The 17,215-nt window shown below is 38.1% G+C and overlaps 1 protein-coding gene across 4 annotated transcripts in view; it reads right to left on the reverse strand.

The window, feature by feature from the left end:
• Window positions 1-17,000, reverse strand: part of OPN4 (opsin 4) — a 30,942-nt gene extending 13,942 nt beyond the window's left edge. The window contains exons 1-7 of one of the 4 annotated variants that reach the window (XM_054831687.1): window positions 16,908-17,000; window positions 16,701-16,820; window positions 8,995-9,137; window positions 7,588-7,721; window positions 6,207-6,410; window positions 4,172-4,343; window positions 3,100-3,264 (exon numbers count right to left, since the gene is read on the reverse strand). In XM_054831687.1, the coding sequence (XP_054687662.1) occupies window positions 3,100-3,264; window positions 4,172-4,343; window positions 6,207-6,410; window positions 7,588-7,721; window positions 8,995-9,137; window positions 16,701-16,727 (845 nt within the window). In that variant the 5' untranslated portion in view covers window positions 16,728-16,820; window positions 16,908-17,000. Of the gene's footprint in view, window positions 1-3,099; window positions 3,265-4,171; window positions 4,344-6,206; window positions 6,411-7,587; window positions 7,722-8,994; window positions 9,138-15,217; window positions 15,456-16,700; window positions 16,821-16,907 lie in introns of those variants that run through there. The other 3 variants (XM_054831685.1, XM_054831686.1, XM_054831684.1) reach the window with 3 other exon arrangements.
• Between the last annotated feature and the right edge of the window lie 215 nt (window positions 17,001-17,215).

The raw sequence follows: 17,215 nt of genomic DNA on the forward strand, positions 1-17,215 counted from the left end.
TTCTGAGAAACATGATTTTCTCGGGACTTCTCTTGGAGCACTTCACTACTATGCTCAGGATGGTGGTAATTCCCATATTGTTTACCCTAGGGACAATGTGAATGTACATTCATCAGAGTATCTATGTGTTCCAAACTCAGCAGATATACTTGCTGAGTAATATGTCACTAAATAGGTGTGCAGAATGAGGCATTATAGGGAAAGATAACTAATAAATCTATTTTCCTATTCAAACTTTATTTTTGGCCTGATCTGAATTAAAAAGTGAAGGGGAAGTGTTTTCAGATGTCATATGTTAACCTCATGTGTTACTATGACCATGCATATATGCAGGTGATGTGACTCTAAAGGATAAAAGAATTTTGATTGACGGCTATTGGCCATGGTGGTATCAGCCAGTTAATTTTTGAAGATAGCTCGAAGTAGCCCATAAGGTCTTGGTCAGAAGAAAGTCAAGAGAACAGCTCAGACCAAAATAACAATAACATTTCATAGGCAGTTCCCGCCAGGGAAATTCTCCATAGACCTGCTTAGAGACTATGAAGACCTCTTCTTGCATTGGCAGAAAGAATTCTAAGTGAAATGGCCCAGTAAGTCAGTCTTTCTTCCCAAGGATAACATCCTTTCTTTATTGCTGCTCTTCTTCCTGAGAAGGCAGCCTAAGCTCCATCTTTCAGTTAGCCTTGTGTTCCTATAATATTATGGGAGAAAACAGGTTTTCCTCTCAATCCTCTCTCAGAAGAAAGTCTCTCATATGACTGCTGCAAACAAACAACGAAGAGGTGGCATAAGGAGGTGGCAGCTCATCTTCCTGGTGAAGGAATTTTTCATCATACTATGGGAATATTTATGTTCTGTGATGAGGTGGAAATAGTTTGCCAATGGTAATACAGGAATCATTTTGTCAGCTGCCTGAATGTTGAGATGCCATTTCACCTCTAATTTAAGGCTTTTCTCTGTAAGCATGTTCTCCATACACAATTTTAAACATGGTTTCTCCTAATCATACTTTTAAAGCATTGGTTAGAGGTGTAAATCTTCACAGAGTCTGGAGAACACACAGCAGTATGACCTTGCTGGAATGGAGTTTCTGACCCTGAGATGAGAGAGTGCTTTGGTAAGACTGATGGAAAGTTCAGCTAACAGAAACAAAAAGCGACAAAGGCTTTTGTTTAAGCTAACCATCCCCAGAAAATATAACCGGTAGACCAACAATATTAGTGAGAATGATGGTGTGCTAGCTCAGTATTCCTCATCCAAAATATTTTCTAAAGGAATTAAGGTTCTTCCTTAATTTTGTGTATGTTGTTGCTCTGTCAGATGAGTTGTCTTTAGTCCAAGACTATAGCCACAGACTCTGTCTGCCTCCCATATATGGAATGCAATGATTTTATCTGAGATCATTGTTAATAAAAGTCCACAGAAGGCCTCCAGGCTTGGTCTATTAATCTCTGAAAAATCCCAGAAGGATTGCCTAAAAGGCATAGTTCAGAAATGGGAAAAAAGCTGAATAAAGCTATGTTGCTCACCAGATGTCTTCATGAGCAAAATTTGCAAATGCTCATTTGTCACATACTGTAGAGTGATAAAATTTTCCATTTGTTCAGATTTTTGTCAATGTGAGACACGGGCTAGAAGTCAAGTTCAGCAGGCACTTGATCATCCTAAAGTAGATGCTGAATCATATGGGACAGCCTGACAGTTCTACATAGCTAAAATGCTTAGCTTAAAGCATCTTCTAATTTTGGATTTTTTTGGGTTTTTGGTTTTTTGTTTTTGTTTTTGAGGTATCTTAGAGCAAGTAGTGCTGCAAGCTAGCTGTGCTGCATTTCTTTGTCTTCTTGTTCTTCCTCTGTCTCTAGCTGGTCACATATCACCAGTGGTGGGTGCCCAATACCTAAGTCCCCCTGTGACAGGAACCAGGAGACTTGGACACATCCTAAGGATTTGCGTTTCTGGGTGAGGAAGCTGTTTGCCTTTATGGAGAAAATGTTTGCTGCTGCTTGGAATTGCCCCTGTGGATTCAAAGGGAAAGAATCTTCTTCTCTTAGCATTTTTTGTTCTTAAGCATAAGATTTTAGAACTGCTGTGTTTAGGAAGTTGCCTTCCTATGTTATGTTTGAGAAGAGGCCTTGCAGTGGCCTCTTCCTTAGGTGTGTAACAAAAATCACCCCTGCCTCCCAAAATGCTCCATCACAAGTAAATTTATCCTGTGCGTCAATTTTGGGAAAACCTACTTTTTATTTCTGACATAAAAAATACAAATATAAATGTTTTGTACTGACATAGAAGTCTTCTGCTTAAGGATTTGTAGTTGACAAGGCTTTCTAAAGGAGATAGTTACACCCATTTTACAAAGGCTAAACGGAAGCACAGGAAAATTCACATGTTAACATGGGAGAAATATCCACATAGAGCCAACGCATCCACGCTCCCAATCTGTTACTTGTACCTGGATTGTATCAACTATAGTCTGATGTCAAGCTATGTATAGATATATTAATAGTATCATGCTTTTGTTGAATTATTGTATAAAATGTTGACAATTAAATAGATGAAGAACATGCTTAGATTTTTTATATTTAGGATCTTTTATATCCAGGATCAAAAAGCTCCCCAATGCATGTATGTACTAATTTTGAACTTGGTTATACATGTAAGGAATTTCAGCAGTTTGATGTAACACAAGAAAATGAATGAACTTTTGTAAGTAAAAGAAGTGGACAAAGAAAAGAGAATCAACCACTAGGTGGATCTATTTGGTGCTATATTTGGCTTTTTGGTGTTAAATAGAATTCAGATAGTTCAAATATCCTAACATAAAGAATCTGCATTCAGAAATCAGCACAGTAATGTTATGTTGCCAGTAATAACCTTCCTGTTTTCCTTTTTTTGTTTTTTTTTTTTTTAAAGTCAAACTAAGAAAAAATCAGAGGCAGCGTGTGCCCCATTTGTTAAATGTCACTCCTAAATATGTGAATGTTTTGGATGCACATCAGGCATTAAACTTGATAAGTAGCTTTGACTTTCATCTGTCTTTTACAATTTCACACCTTTTGCTTTCACTGAATATTCCTTTGCTGATACATTCATAATTACCCAGCAAAAGCTACCAGAGCAACAACAGAGTATGGTGACCAGGAAATGACGTAAAGCAAGATGACAATCAGTGCAATTTTGGCCATCTTCCACTCATTTTTCATCCTCTGATACTGTTTCTGGAACTCTTTATTTCCATGTTTGCATCCAAATGTCTGAATAGACCTAGGGGAAGTAAACATACAACAGCAGCAAAAAGAGGTAGGGAATCGAGCAAATAGCTTCATAAAATTACTCTTAGGCAACAATTACTCTTAGGCTGGTTTATGCTAAAAGTCATGCACTTTTAATGTGTGTTAATGTATGTATATGACCAGTCCTTCACAATTCAATGCACTTACGTTGCACTAATCAGTGGCACAATTCACATGTGCTTCAGTGAAGAAAATTGTCCTGTACCAGAAGAATTTCCACATAAATCAGGTCTTCAAACCAATTGAACAACACTATATTAAATACAGTTAGAGAAGTCTTTGCTTCCCTAGCTCCAATTTTGCTACCTTACTCTCACTCAGTACTTCTGAGCTATGTGACTAGATATGCTGATATCTACAGGACAGATAATCTACAGATTACAAATGTAGTAGCAGACCTTGGCCTTTATTTTTACAATAGTTTTTGTTTCAGAGACCTGCGATGAACTGTTTTACCTCTTTTTCACCCTTTGTAAAACATAGAATTTGTAGTTCAATTCCATCTATTTTTCTGTGGAATAGTTGTTGATACACTGTTGTTAGGTGTCTATGATGTCCCTTTAGTACTTCTTTTGATTGGTTAATATCTGTAGTCCTTTCTCATCCTTCAGATTTCTATTGCTGCTACTCATATCCTTTTCCGCATCATTAGACAATATACTGAACGTCTCTAGCTTGAAGTCAGGAATGGCCCTTCCAAGGGTCATACTTCTTGCCGTGTTGACTATTGACAGAATTCTTGTTTGGTTTCCTGTCTCAATCTTGCATACAAATTCAAAGTGAAAAACTTCCCAATTTTCTTATGTTAGTCTTTGTTTTAAGAAAATAAACAGTCACTTAAACAGAAGGATAAAAACTTAAGCCTGTTGGCTACTTACTTGTTGGCCTTCTTGATAGCCTCAAATATAAAGACATAGCTGTAGATGATAGCAATCAAAGGAATGAAAAAGACAAAGCAGAAAAGCAGCATCGTGTAGGCACGGACTGATGGTGTGAAAGTCATGTAGTCCCAGGAACAGGAAGTCAGCAGACCCTCGGGAACATATGCACCTGGAAGGAAAGGCAGGAGAAGGCATAAGCCATGAAGTGATTCTTATTCTGAGTGTGGAAGTTAGAGAAAGATACTCAGAATAACATGGGATTTAGTCCTACTCTCTTAAAGGGAAAAAGACTTTAAAAGGATACACCATTCTTTGTTTAAAGCACCTCTTTTTATTTTCTTTTACTCAGTTGCCCTGTCGTATTTATGTTTAGCAGTCTAAGGCTTCAGATTGGAAAAAATGATAATTTTGTTTCAGTTTTTTTAATATTGTTTAAAGCTCTACATAGTCAAAGGGCATCTCTCCAAGTACTTCAGTGGGTCTTGGATCAGACCCATATTGTTTTTGAATATCTCTGTTTCCTGTCAAATTGCTGTCTTCCGAAGGAGTGAAATGAAACTGATTGCTATAGCTACCACTTTTTTAAGCTTATGCAGATAAGAGAAATTTACTGTGCAAAGGAGAAAGATTTATTGTGCAGATCACATTAATTTTGTTGTGAAGTTGAGTACAAGTAAAAAAATCCATCCATACATAATATTCTGCTTGAAATAAAATATAATCTCCTTAAAGGAACTGTATCAAACTGTTAAGTAAAGAAATTTTTAACAGCAATGTCTTTTTACCTTTGTATTTTGATTTTCACTGTTTACAATGGTATTTTCTGTTGAACTCTTAAAAATATTGCACCAGATGTGCTCAGATGCATCTAATTACTGTATGAGAGTTAGTACTGTGGGTACTATTAGAATCTAATTACAAGATAACAACACCCTTCATGCAATTATTCCACCTTCTTCAATTAAGAATATAGAATCTAAGACTATATTGTCATTTTGTTGTTCTAACAGCTCCTCATTCAACTAAAGCTGCTTCTCCTCGTATTGCAGTTTGCCTGCTTAAACATGCTTCATGTTTATGGGGGACCAGAATGACAATAACAAGACAATAACAAAAATCTGCTGAAATTCTACTCAGTAACTGAGTTGGTTGCAGCATCCTTTGGGAAAATCAAACATTGCTGTGTTCTCACCTCTGCTGAGCTGACACATTCTCTTCTGGAATTAGGGAGCACAATAATGGGCTGGGGTTTTGAATGATGAGTTCATTCAACTTATTGACTGAAGCTGGTGACTCATAGAAAACAAATTAATGATAGTGAGGCGGATTCAAATGAGGAAGAATAACAGAAACTCTCTTTGTTATAAGTTGCAAGGATCAAGATGCTGTATGTGTGTTCCAATTTGCAGGCGTAAAATTCACATTTACAAGAGCAAATCAGTTATTACTAAATGCCATCCTTATTGGAAGCCTTATTGAAGATACCAATGGTTGAATGGAGCATGTGGCCAAACACTCAGTGCAATTTGCCCATCTAGAACACAGTCAAGACTTACTGAAGATGTACGTGCTCAAAATACTCAGACTGTATTCCTCTTTTATGTGAATAAAGACATTTAGATTGACACTACTATCTTAGCACCTTTGGGGAGGAAAAAGTCATCAGAAAAAGCACAAATGCATTTTTTTTTCATTTTTATATTGTCGAATTTGGTTCAGTGGAAGTAGGTATGGATAATAGGCAGGTCCATCCTTCATAAAGTTTGGTCTTGATTTTATCTACTGTTCTTTCTTCAGTAAGTAATGAGCTTAAGTAAAAGTGCCATTGTCATATAATATGTTGTAATGCACACCGGATTTTTTTTTTTCATTTGATTAGAGATCTTCAGTTTCAATACATATTTTATCAGTTTTCTTCAAATCTATTTATTCAAGCCTAATATGCAAGCCATAAATTCAACCCTCTTCTCTACCTGTAACCAGTCTTTAATCCAATGCTATGAGGGAAAAAAAATTATTCCATTTCACTTACTCCATCCAAAGAAGGGCGGGAGGCTCCAAGCCAAAGAGTACAGCCAGACTCCTACCAGGATTATTAGGGCCTTCTTCTTAGACATCACTCCAACAGAAGCCAGAGGTTTTGTGATGACAAAATATCTGTCCAAGGCAATCACCATCAAAGTGATCATAGATGTAATGCCAAAAAGAGCTCCGCAGAAGGCATACAGCTCACAGCCTTTCAATGAAGATGACAGAAGTAGCAGTGAAATTAATCTACCCATGATAATTAATTTCTGGGAGAGTTCAAGTCTGTGTTTCTTGTGAACTAATGTCTTCTGGAATTTGTAAAGCAATGGAACTTCAGTTTTCCTGCAGTTGTAATGCTATTTCAAAGCTCCTGTCTGTCTTGCTAATTACACTATCCATGGAGATAAACTTTGAAGATTTTGTTTGCTTGAATTGCTGGAGATAGTGATATTTAACATATTTTCACTCATTTGATTTCTGATGTTTCTAGTGGGACCGCTTCAGCAATCCATTAATATCTTGTTACACTCCAGTTTTACTGCAGCTCCCGTAGAAACAGCTGTTTTGCTTAACAATGGGTTGCAGCTACTTTGATATCATGGAACCATTTATATCTCAAGGTCAGCATAACTGGAGTAAATATGCAGGCTATGAATATATTAGTGAGTGGTTTTAATTATTCAAACAACCTAATGACTAAAAGCGGGGGTTTGTTTTGTTTTTTTGTTTTAACGTCTATGCAAGTGAACACTTCATGGAACTAAAAAAAAAGTGCTTTTGGTCATCAGAGGTCAAAATAGCAACATTACTTCTCTGACCTTCCTTTCTGTCAATACCTGTTCAAGAGGCAAAGACTAGTCTTCCTCTTATTACAGTCATATAGGAAAAATGAAAGCACCTTCATTCCACGTTTTCTTACTGCACAGGAAATGTTCAGGTAATATTTCTGTTGCGAAAGCTCCCTTTTGCCAGCCTTTCTTGCCTCACTTTGCCAGGTGCAAGTCCTAGAGCAGGTTATTTAGAAGAGCTTTTAAACTGGTGCATTGAGAGGTGGTGCTTCTTTGTCATAGGACTCTGCCAGTAACTAAGTATGAGATGATTGGGGAAGAATACTGGCAAGAAGACTAGTCCTGTGCCTTACTTTGCCAATGTCACCTTTGTATCTATCTCATGTGTGTAATTTTCCTCACCATGGTGGGAACGTATTTACTGCACACAGACAAAAATGTTTAAGGAAACATTTGTGTCAGCAATGAACCAATGTTGAAAAATGTTCTCAACATTGCAAGTGTACCTCAGGATAAGGAAATAGTAGATTAACTTTCCTCAGCTGCCACTGAGGAAAGAACATACTTTGTGATTTCTTAGAAAGAATATATACAAACCTTTCTCACCAAAAATCCAGCGTTTGTGGAGGCTGTTGGTGAAAAAAACTGGAGACTGCGTAATGGACATCAGGAAGTCACTAATAGCTAGATTGATGATGAATATGTTGGCTGGAGTCTGAAGGCTCCTACTCCTACAAAGATCAGAAGGAAAGTTGCTAAACACTGCTGCACTGTTAATTATCTTGTTACTCTTTCCTGTGAGCCTTGGCAGCTTCACAAATACCAAGGCACACTACATAGCAAGCTAGAGCAGAGTTCTTCTCATCTCCCTCATGACAGAACATAAGCAAGGCTCAGTTTGACACCCTTATATTCCTGTGCACTTTAGAAGATTGTTTTGATAACCAGCTTGGTGATGGGGATAAATCATATTGTTCTTTAAATATTCTGACCCAGTGCACTGCCTGTCCATGATTAACAGGAAATTAAAGTTGATGTACTCTATGGATTTGTTGGATCTGGGTCGTGTTAAGCAGGGGGAGGGGAGCGCATTTTCCACTGCTGATAAGATCAACAGTGACTTCCAAATACAGGGATTAAGCAAACTCACTATGTACTGCATCAAGCATTTTGTTTTACATCAGTTGTTCTTTATGACACTCATGTCACTGGCCCAGACAATAGCCAGCCTTCAGTGTATCCTGCCTGTATATGTTATTCATAGTATTGTAGTACAGTCTTTTAAAGGGTACACATAAAAGCACAACTGTGTTAACACTGCCAAATTCTCATATAATTGCTATTATTTTGGTTTATTACATTAGTTCCCAAAGACCAATCGCAAAGTAGAAGCTCACTGGCCTGGACATCATGCCAATGCTCTGCCCCAGTGTGACAAAACAGAAACAGTATGAGTGAACAGGAATAATGAAAATATCACGTTGTCCGAGATCCAGTTTCCTTCAAAGTTGGAGTGTTGTTTTAGTTAAAAGGAAATAAGCCAAGTGTTAGAAAATGTGAAAACAAGAGACATGTCCAGTAAGGAACAGAGGGGGGAAAGAAACTCAGTAGTAAGCAGGAGGAGGAAGGAAACATCTGAAATAGAGAAGATATGCGGGAGACAGGTGCAAAACATCCCATCAGTTCAGTGCAGACACAGTTCAGCCAGTAGAAAAAAAATCACTGGAAGGTTTCTGCTTTGGCTGGCTTTCTATTGCTTGGCATATCTGAGTGATTCTTTGCAATCTTGCTAACTATTTTTCTATGGCTATGGTTAATGGGAGGAGCTCAGAGGCAAATGGCAGGTTGTCACTTTTTTTCCTACAGCAGTGTCTTTTGGTGCATTTTACTATGTCTGCATAGTAGTCTGATAGTGTGCCTGCACTGCATTTGCAAAGCACAGTCAAGGTACTATTAAAGTTCATAAATTTGAGTATTTTAAAAAAATATCCAAAAGAAAGATACCTGCAGAAAGCATAGATGACCAGGAAATTACCCAGAGTTCCTGTGATCCCCACTATAAGAATGACCACCCCAATTGTATAATGGGCATGGTCTGGGACATCCACTGTAGGAAAGGCACCAGGAACATCTTGCACTGTCCTCTCCTGTGGAGTAAACAAGAGGTCATAGGTATATTGTCAGCCTTTACTGAATAAGCTGGCATGTGCTTCTCTAGAAGAGGAAATGGTCTAGAATGCAAAAAGACAGCAAGCAAAAAAAGTCAGCATAATCTAATTGCTTTCAAATTACATTTACTCTTGATCATCTTCAGGGGATAAACATGCCGTCAGCAGTGCAAAGGTCAAAGGGTGGTTTATATGTTTACTGTTGATTTAGAATTTTGATGAAGAAAAGCAATCTATTCCCTCTCAAAAGAAAGATAAGGCTATAGAGGAGAAAAAGACAGGAAGGGACCCTTTTCATTGCATCTGACATCAAGTAATGCAGTACTTAACAAGAAGTAAGTTTTCTGTAGTTTTCATTTCAGGAAAGTTTCTGTGCCTGTGAAGTATGATTTCTGTTGTCCTCTGACATCACTGGCTAGACTTCTCTAACTAAGTAGAAATGACCTTCTATAGATAAACATGCATTTATTCCTTTAGTAGTATGGCTGTTTCATTTCTCCCACTGCATAATACTGAATTGCATGCTGCCCTCAAGACTTGGTTACTAAAAGCCTGGCAGCACGGAACAACAGTCTTTGGGAAACTAAATTAAGGATAAGGATAAGAAAAACTAAACCACAGATCCTTTATACCTTATGTCTGGTTTCTTTACCAGTTCTGGTTTTGCTCTGCACTGAATGAAGGTATTTTGCTCTCTGTGAAGTATGTGATAAAGCACTTGATAAAAGCATTTGTTTCTTAATCAACTAATAACTTGTAGCAAAATTCAGTAGCCAAGTCTGAAGACTACAGCATTTTAAAGAATAATTTAAAACCAATTTTAATTAAGTACTAGGAGCCACAAACACATTTTAGGCCAAATGACCCCAGATTAGTAATGAAGCAAACAATAAAGCTGCACCCAGGAAGCAGGATGACTTGATAGAAATTGAAGAGGAGAGAACAGCTGTCCAGACCATCACTGTTCTGCTGCCTTTTGATACAAGGTCAGGCAAGGAGATTTAAACACACACCTCTGTGTCACTGCTGCTGTCCTAAACGTGTCTTGGCATCAGCTCCAACCAGCTAATGTAGTAATGAAAAATACCAAGCATCATCTTCATCCATCTGCATGGACAGATCCTGTCTCAGTAGCCAGGCTTTTCTCATCAAAGGTGGCACTCACTGTGGAATGGCATGCCATGACCACTGCTCATAGCTCAAGCTTGCAAGCTGCAGCCATGGCATTCCTCAGCTACTGAGCTACAAGAATCACATCAGGGTTGAGAAAAGCCCAGGAAATATTTTGAATTGTTTGTAGCCCGCGTACTGTGAGTTCTGTCAACCTGCCTGTGGCCTAGGATCCAAGACAAGGGAATTGCCTGTACCAAGGTCTGTGCCAGTAGCAAGCTTAAATAATACTATGAGTCTGGATATGTTCTTTCCAATCACAAGTACTGGCAGGTGGTGGTACAGCTGTCATATGCAGTCATTCCTTCCCAGGAAAAGGAAGGTTGCTGGTAGAAAAGGAGAAAAGTACACAGAGGTAGATACAAAGTTCTCCCTTTTATGCTACAGTTATGTCAGTAGTTGGCATTCACTGTTCGAGTGCAACTCAGAAACGCCTTTGACAACACCCCAGTTATCAAAGGAAATGGGTATTTTCAGACAATAGAGGCAGACTTTACTTCTGAATATATCTCTGAGATTGGGATGAAGTTATTAGAGACAGTGTGTATTTAAAACCAATGTGCCAGTAGCAAGAAGTGAATCCCAGGAGTGTCTAGAATTCTGGAAGAGATTGTCTTTGCTCGTGTGCTGAAGATCTGCCCGCAGCAATCCTCAACAAGTAGAGTGAGCTCCCTGGGTTTCTATGTTAGCAGCAATGATGTGCTGGACAAATACTCTGATCTTAGAGAGAGAAAATGTAGCTCTGGCTGTTATTATAATTGGAGAAAAATGTTAAGGTTGATACACTAACTGAATGACAGTATCATGACATTTATTGTTCAGGTTCCTGCAGCAAAGTGTAAGTTGGTGTCACATTATCAACAACAATGGGCATCTTGCCTAGGTAGAAACTGTTGTGCTTAACACACTGCCAGTAAAATAATAAAAAAGAATCCCATACTAATAGCAAGTGGGGAGGGAGAGTCTGAGATAAAACTTTTTTAAATAAATGAGATCGGGTGTTCTTTGGTTTGGTTTTTTTTTTTTCTCCTTAGCTTTGTGGCTAGAACATTTTTTAACTGCTCTTCTACAGAGAGTTAATGATGATTATTAATCGAATGGAGATTTCTGATATTTTTCCCTGTAGCTAGCCATTCAATCAGAACTGGATCAAGGTAACAGAAATGAAGCAACTAAAGGAGCTTGTTTTGGCTACAAAGAACAGATTAAAAAGGCTTTAATTTGAATTAAATTTGTGGAGGACTAAGGACAAGGAAAAATTTAAAAGATAAATATAAATACACAGAGAAATCACAAGAGAGGAAAGGTTATTTAAGAGACAATAGGAGACTTTAAAATTACTTATTCAGGAATGAAGCAAGTTCAGAGTCAATAAAAATGTCAAGTGTGAAAAAAGTAAAGGAATAATATTTATACTGCAGCAGTGATAGGACATAAGTAATACTAAATATATGGGCAAATAAAAGGTCTATGTCAAAAAGGAATAAATTCACATTTTAGTGTGGAGTTCCTCTAGGTCTGGCATTTTTACCACAAGGTCCAACTCTGGCTGTTCTCTAAGAGGAAAAAGTCAGTTATTAAAAAAAGTAATTTCACCATTTTTATTGGAAATACAGATCTGATTCAAAGCTTCTTTAAGTCAAAGAAAGGGACTAGTTGACCAACAAGGCATTAGATGAGGCCTAAGTACTTCAAATTCATCACTAAGTTGCATATATACAGCTTCCTTACTAGAAGATGAAAACATGTGCCTGTTTCAAGTTCAGCTCTAGATCTTCTAAGGGAATTGTACGTTAAAGGAAAGGACAGGGAGAGTAAGATAGTACTTGAGGAAATCAGGTCAGCAGGATAATCAAGAAGTCAGACAATTCCCAAAGCTTTTCTCTATTCAGTTTCTCCAGCAGATTAGCCTTCTTTAGCCTCTGTCTTCCGTTGTCACCCCATGGTATGACTACTTGGTTGGCAGGGGAGAATAAAAATGCCACTGTTGCAATCTCTACTGCAGCAATTGTCTCCTTTGAGAGTACTCTGAACAACCATTTCAATTGCACTGATAATACCTAGCATTGTTGCCTTGCATGTTTTTCTCTTCAGCCTTCTTTCTATAAACACCTCGTAATGAAGATAAGAAAAATGAACAGGCAAAACCAGCACTTCATTATTTCTCTGTCAAGTGATATGACAACAGTTTATTTAATGTAACATGGTTCAAAACATCACCAAGTGCACAAAGAAACTGAACTGGAAGCTAAGAGGTTGGACATTTTCCAGTGGATGGACAATGGACTACAGCTTTCCTGAGTTAATAAAAGATACTTGCACCTGAGGCTCTGGACCACTGGGTGCCAGTATACCCACAGGCCTCCTGTGCTGTGGGTGGCTTAGATCTGTATTAATTCTGTAGGAAACAATTCATTGGGAAGCACCAACTTTCTGACAGTCAATATAAATATTGCACGTCTCAAGCAAGCAAACAAAATGGTCATGGAAGCTGTGGAGGACATCAAGGTAGTAACTGTAATGTACCAAAATGTCTTCACAGTAAGTACTGAGGGTCGGTTGGACAACATATCACTAGCCAAGGACAGCATTCTAGTCAGCCTTAAAAGCAGGTTTTATAATACTGTTTGATTGTATATGAAAACTGGACTTTTGCTAGAACTGTAAAAAAAATTGTGTTTTTAATCTCTGATAGGCATGTCATTTATTATTTATTTACACCAGTTTTGCAGAATCAGATGGATAATTTTGGTGTGGTAAGGAACTTGGGAAGTGCCACACTGATTCAGACCAGCATTCCTGACAAAACACTTAGCCTGCCTTTAGTCATGACTGGGTGTTTCACACAGCTGTGAAACATGCATAATGAATAGTCATGTGGGAATTTAATTTTCAGTGTAGAGACTTAGCAGTTGGTTTGTACCCTTAAAACAGGGTTATTATCTGTTTGAAAGGATAATCTTAGTGTAGGATATTTTTATCCTCCATACATAGGTGTAATCCTTTTCTAAATCCTACTCTATCATTTGCCTCAATAGAGTCAGTGACAAGAAATTATGAAGTTATGAAGTTGCTCTACGTTAGTGTATTTCCTTCCAGCAGGTTTAAGTGTGTCCTTGTGGAAATACTATAACAGAGGGAAACAGCTAGGTTTAATGCAGTCTGCCTTCTTAAAATGCATTGTTCTCCCTAAAGGAATGCTTGTCTATGCCTACAACAAAACAGCTAAAACAGAACTGACCATCTTTTCAGTTATCATTCTGTAATCTTGACTGAGACTTACAAACTTGAGATGCTTTTTGGGAGTTTGGTGAAAAGCAAATGTTTGATAGATAAATATGTCTAAATCCTTCCTGTTATGGCCTTGTCTGTGGAGACTGCAGCACAACACAGAGCCTCGTTATTCTATATTTATGGCCTGCTGCCACAGCTGGTTACAAGAGAGGCAGAGTTCTTCCTGGAGGGCCAATCTGAGGAGCTAGCCTGCTTCTTTGGGAAGAGAGCGGGGCACAGTTTCTTCTGCTAAGTCTTGGTGCAAGCAGAGAAGGGGTAAAAATGAATCAGCCACAGAGAACATCATTGTAGGGCAGAACTTTTATGTCACTGTGAAGTTTGTCAAGACCCTGGAAGACACTGGTCTGAACGGAGTTGAAAGGGTAAAGGAATTCCTTTGCAGTCCAGGACAAAACCATGATTCCTAAGTGGAAGTCTAGATCAGATATAAAACCCAGGAATATTTGATGCCTGCATCTATTCTGTCTTGGGAATCTGTTTATTATACACATTTTCCTAAATAGAAGGTTTTCTAAATAGTTATTTCATAATTGATTTAAAAAAAACCCCAAACCAACCAAACCAGCTCACCTCTGAATAACTTCTACTAGAAGATGTAACATTTTTCAAAGTCCAACCCTCACTGTCCCCCTGCATATAGCATTAGAAAAATATTTGTGTAAAGTGAAAAAAGGACAACACGCAAAGAACACAGTTCAACTGTTATTGGAGGAAAAATATTTGTTCTTTTTCAGAGTAAGAAAAAAACCATATCACTTAATTACTGTTCAGTTGGAGACGTTGATTACTGAAGTCCTGCTAAAGCTACAGTGATGATAGTAGGAGCAAGGCCATGCATGTAAATACTTGCACTGAATCTAAATCATACTTGATATACCCCACTCCTCACATTCTCCCAATGGCAAGAGTATAAAGCAAGGTTAATAGGGAAAGAAGAAATCCTCATGAGGTCATTTGAGGATTTGAACATATTTCAATGCCAGTTCTGACTAATTGATTTACTTATGTGGCATTGTTTCAAAAGCCAGAAACAGAAAAGGCTAGGACAAGGACAATTTCTCAGCTACTTCTGCCTGGACATCAGATGGATTCTATCTAATTTGGTGTAAAACAAGACAAGGAAGGGGAAATAGGGACTGCTATGTCCTTGCTTTTATGAATTTATCTGGCTTCAAACTGTAGGCATTGGTTTTGCAGAATGAATGTTTCAATAGAATAGAGCCCAGTTCCAAAACATCGCAAGTTTTGGCAGTCCCACATTGACTTTGGCAACGTATCAGGTTTCTTTGTTCTTAATTTTCCTACAAATACAGGTAATGAAGCCACCCATTTACACAGCATGACTTATACAACCAATTGTAGTGGCCTTTTACATTACAAGAAATCATATAGTTCAGAAAAATTACCAGAACAGAAATATTGTAATTTCCTAGGGTTTCTATGTGCAGTGTTTGTACTGCCTACCCATAAGAGGCCTCACACAACTGATGATAGCACTTATTTTTCTTCACAGTTCCTTGCTCTGATTTCTGAGCTTGCCTCTGTAGGCACTTGCTGTGTGATGACAGGCAGCACAAAAAGGAGTGTAATCCCACCTCAATTATGGTTTCAGCAGGGTGACGCCAACTGCTAAGCCCTCTTTCCAGTAGACAGCAGGGCTTTCCGTAGATGATGTTTGTCCTGTTGAGCAATTTGGATAGCAGATTTTGTATTCTATCTTCCGGATTTAATGTCAACCACAAGGAGCACATACTGCTTTCAGTCCTGAAACTCTCTTAAACCAATCTTTGTGTCAAATTAAAATGCAGAAGTTTGAAAATACAGTCACTTAACCTAGGGAGAGGAAATGGACAGCTAATTACCTCATTCAGCAGAATAAGGAAAAAATCCATTTTTAATTTTCCGATGTAAATCACTGTCCCCAGAATCCTTTTGCATTTTGCCATGTGCTCTCCAGTCCCTCTTCCCCCTCCCTGCTATGTTCTGCTATCCTCTTTCATATGTTATCCATCTAATTTAGTTTGTAAGCGCCTTGGCTCAGAACACTTCTCTGTTTAATTTTCTGTACTACAATGCACACATCCAGGTTTTATTAAAAAGTAAACAAACAAACCACATTTGTACTATGCAAATAATAAAATATTTACTGATCTTTCATTATAAATTAGGATCAAACTGAAACACCCCAATCCAACATCCTATATGCATAAAAACTTCTGGAGTGTTTGAAACTTGCACACAGTTTTTAAGCGTCCACTGTGTTATATGGGCCTGGTGTGACCACATCAAGATTTTAAGCTGAATTTCAGATTTTAAAAGCTTTAAAAATTAGCTTGTTATTTTTTTATTCTTTACTTTTAAACAGACTTTTGTATAAACAGCAGGCCAACAAAACTTTTTAGTCCTCATAGTACACCAAGATACACAACCAGGAAAAGGACTTCTGAGCTCCTTTGGTTCAGGCTTGAGGGGTGGGATGGAGAATATTTTTAGCAAGTCCAAAGAAATTCCAGCCTGAAGCATCATCACAACAGATTCTCACCTTCACACTTCTAAGGAAATTTGCTTTCTGTTTAGTATTTAACAACTGGGAAAGAGCTTTGATAGAACTTACCTGGGAAAACCTTCTGAACAGCTGTCTTGGGTAACTGCAAATAACAACTCTTTAACATTTGCATAAACACTCCGCTGCACTTACAGACTGCTACAGAAATGATGGGGATTTCCATCTTGAATAATAACAAGAGAGAGCATTGGGTTTGAACTGAACAGCTGTTCAATGCACAAGAACATGTTGTTTTGACAGTTTGCAACATATTTGGTGTACTTTGCCATTAGACGTTCCTCCCTGCCTTCTGCCCATGTAACTCTGCTGAAAAACACTGCTTCTACAGTCCTTTCTGCAGTAAATAAGTAGTTAATGAACAAAAAGATTTTAAAGTTTTCATTATGTTCTTCATTATCACATTACAGCATTTAATGCATACATACACCTTAAATGTCCATTTAGAGTTCCATAAATGCCAGCTTTGCCAGCAGAACTACTTGCTACAGCTTTTAGTGACAGAAAACACTTACTGTTGGGGCTCTAAGAGGCAGGTCCATCAGTGTGTAGGCATTGGCTTCCGAGTCATTCCATGCATTGAAGGACTCCACAATTTTGGTGCTCTTGGGGTCCTCAGAGGGACAAGAGATCCCCTTTTGAATGGGCTGGTTATTCAGGTGAACAAAATCTAAGCAAAAACAAAGAAGAGCTCTCCTCTGAATTTATGTCAGCCAATTTACCTTTTCGTGTGTGTGTAAAGCAGATTGTTAGCTTCTCTGGAATAATGTGAGATCCAGTGCAGAGTTTCTCACTAGAGCTTCAGATTGCTTCACTTCATCTTCAGCTTAGCAAAGGGCAGCAGCAGCAGCTTCCATTTAAATACAGGAGACGGCAGGGGCTGCACATGCCCAGTTTGAAGCTTGTTCCATCCAGATTCCAGCTTTTCTTTAATGACAGTATAAAACTGATGCTCACTTAAAAGTGCTGTTATCTTTTTTGCCTTTGACAGATTTATGTCTGAATTTTAATGCTATATCCACATTATCCC

The sequence above is a fragment of the Grus americana genome, chromosome 7 (genome assembly GCF_028858705.1).
Source record: "Grus americana isolate bGruAme1 chromosome 7, bGruAme1.mat, whole genome shotgun sequence".
NCBI lineage: Eukaryota > Metazoa > Chordata > Aves > Gruiformes > Gruidae > Grus > Grus americana.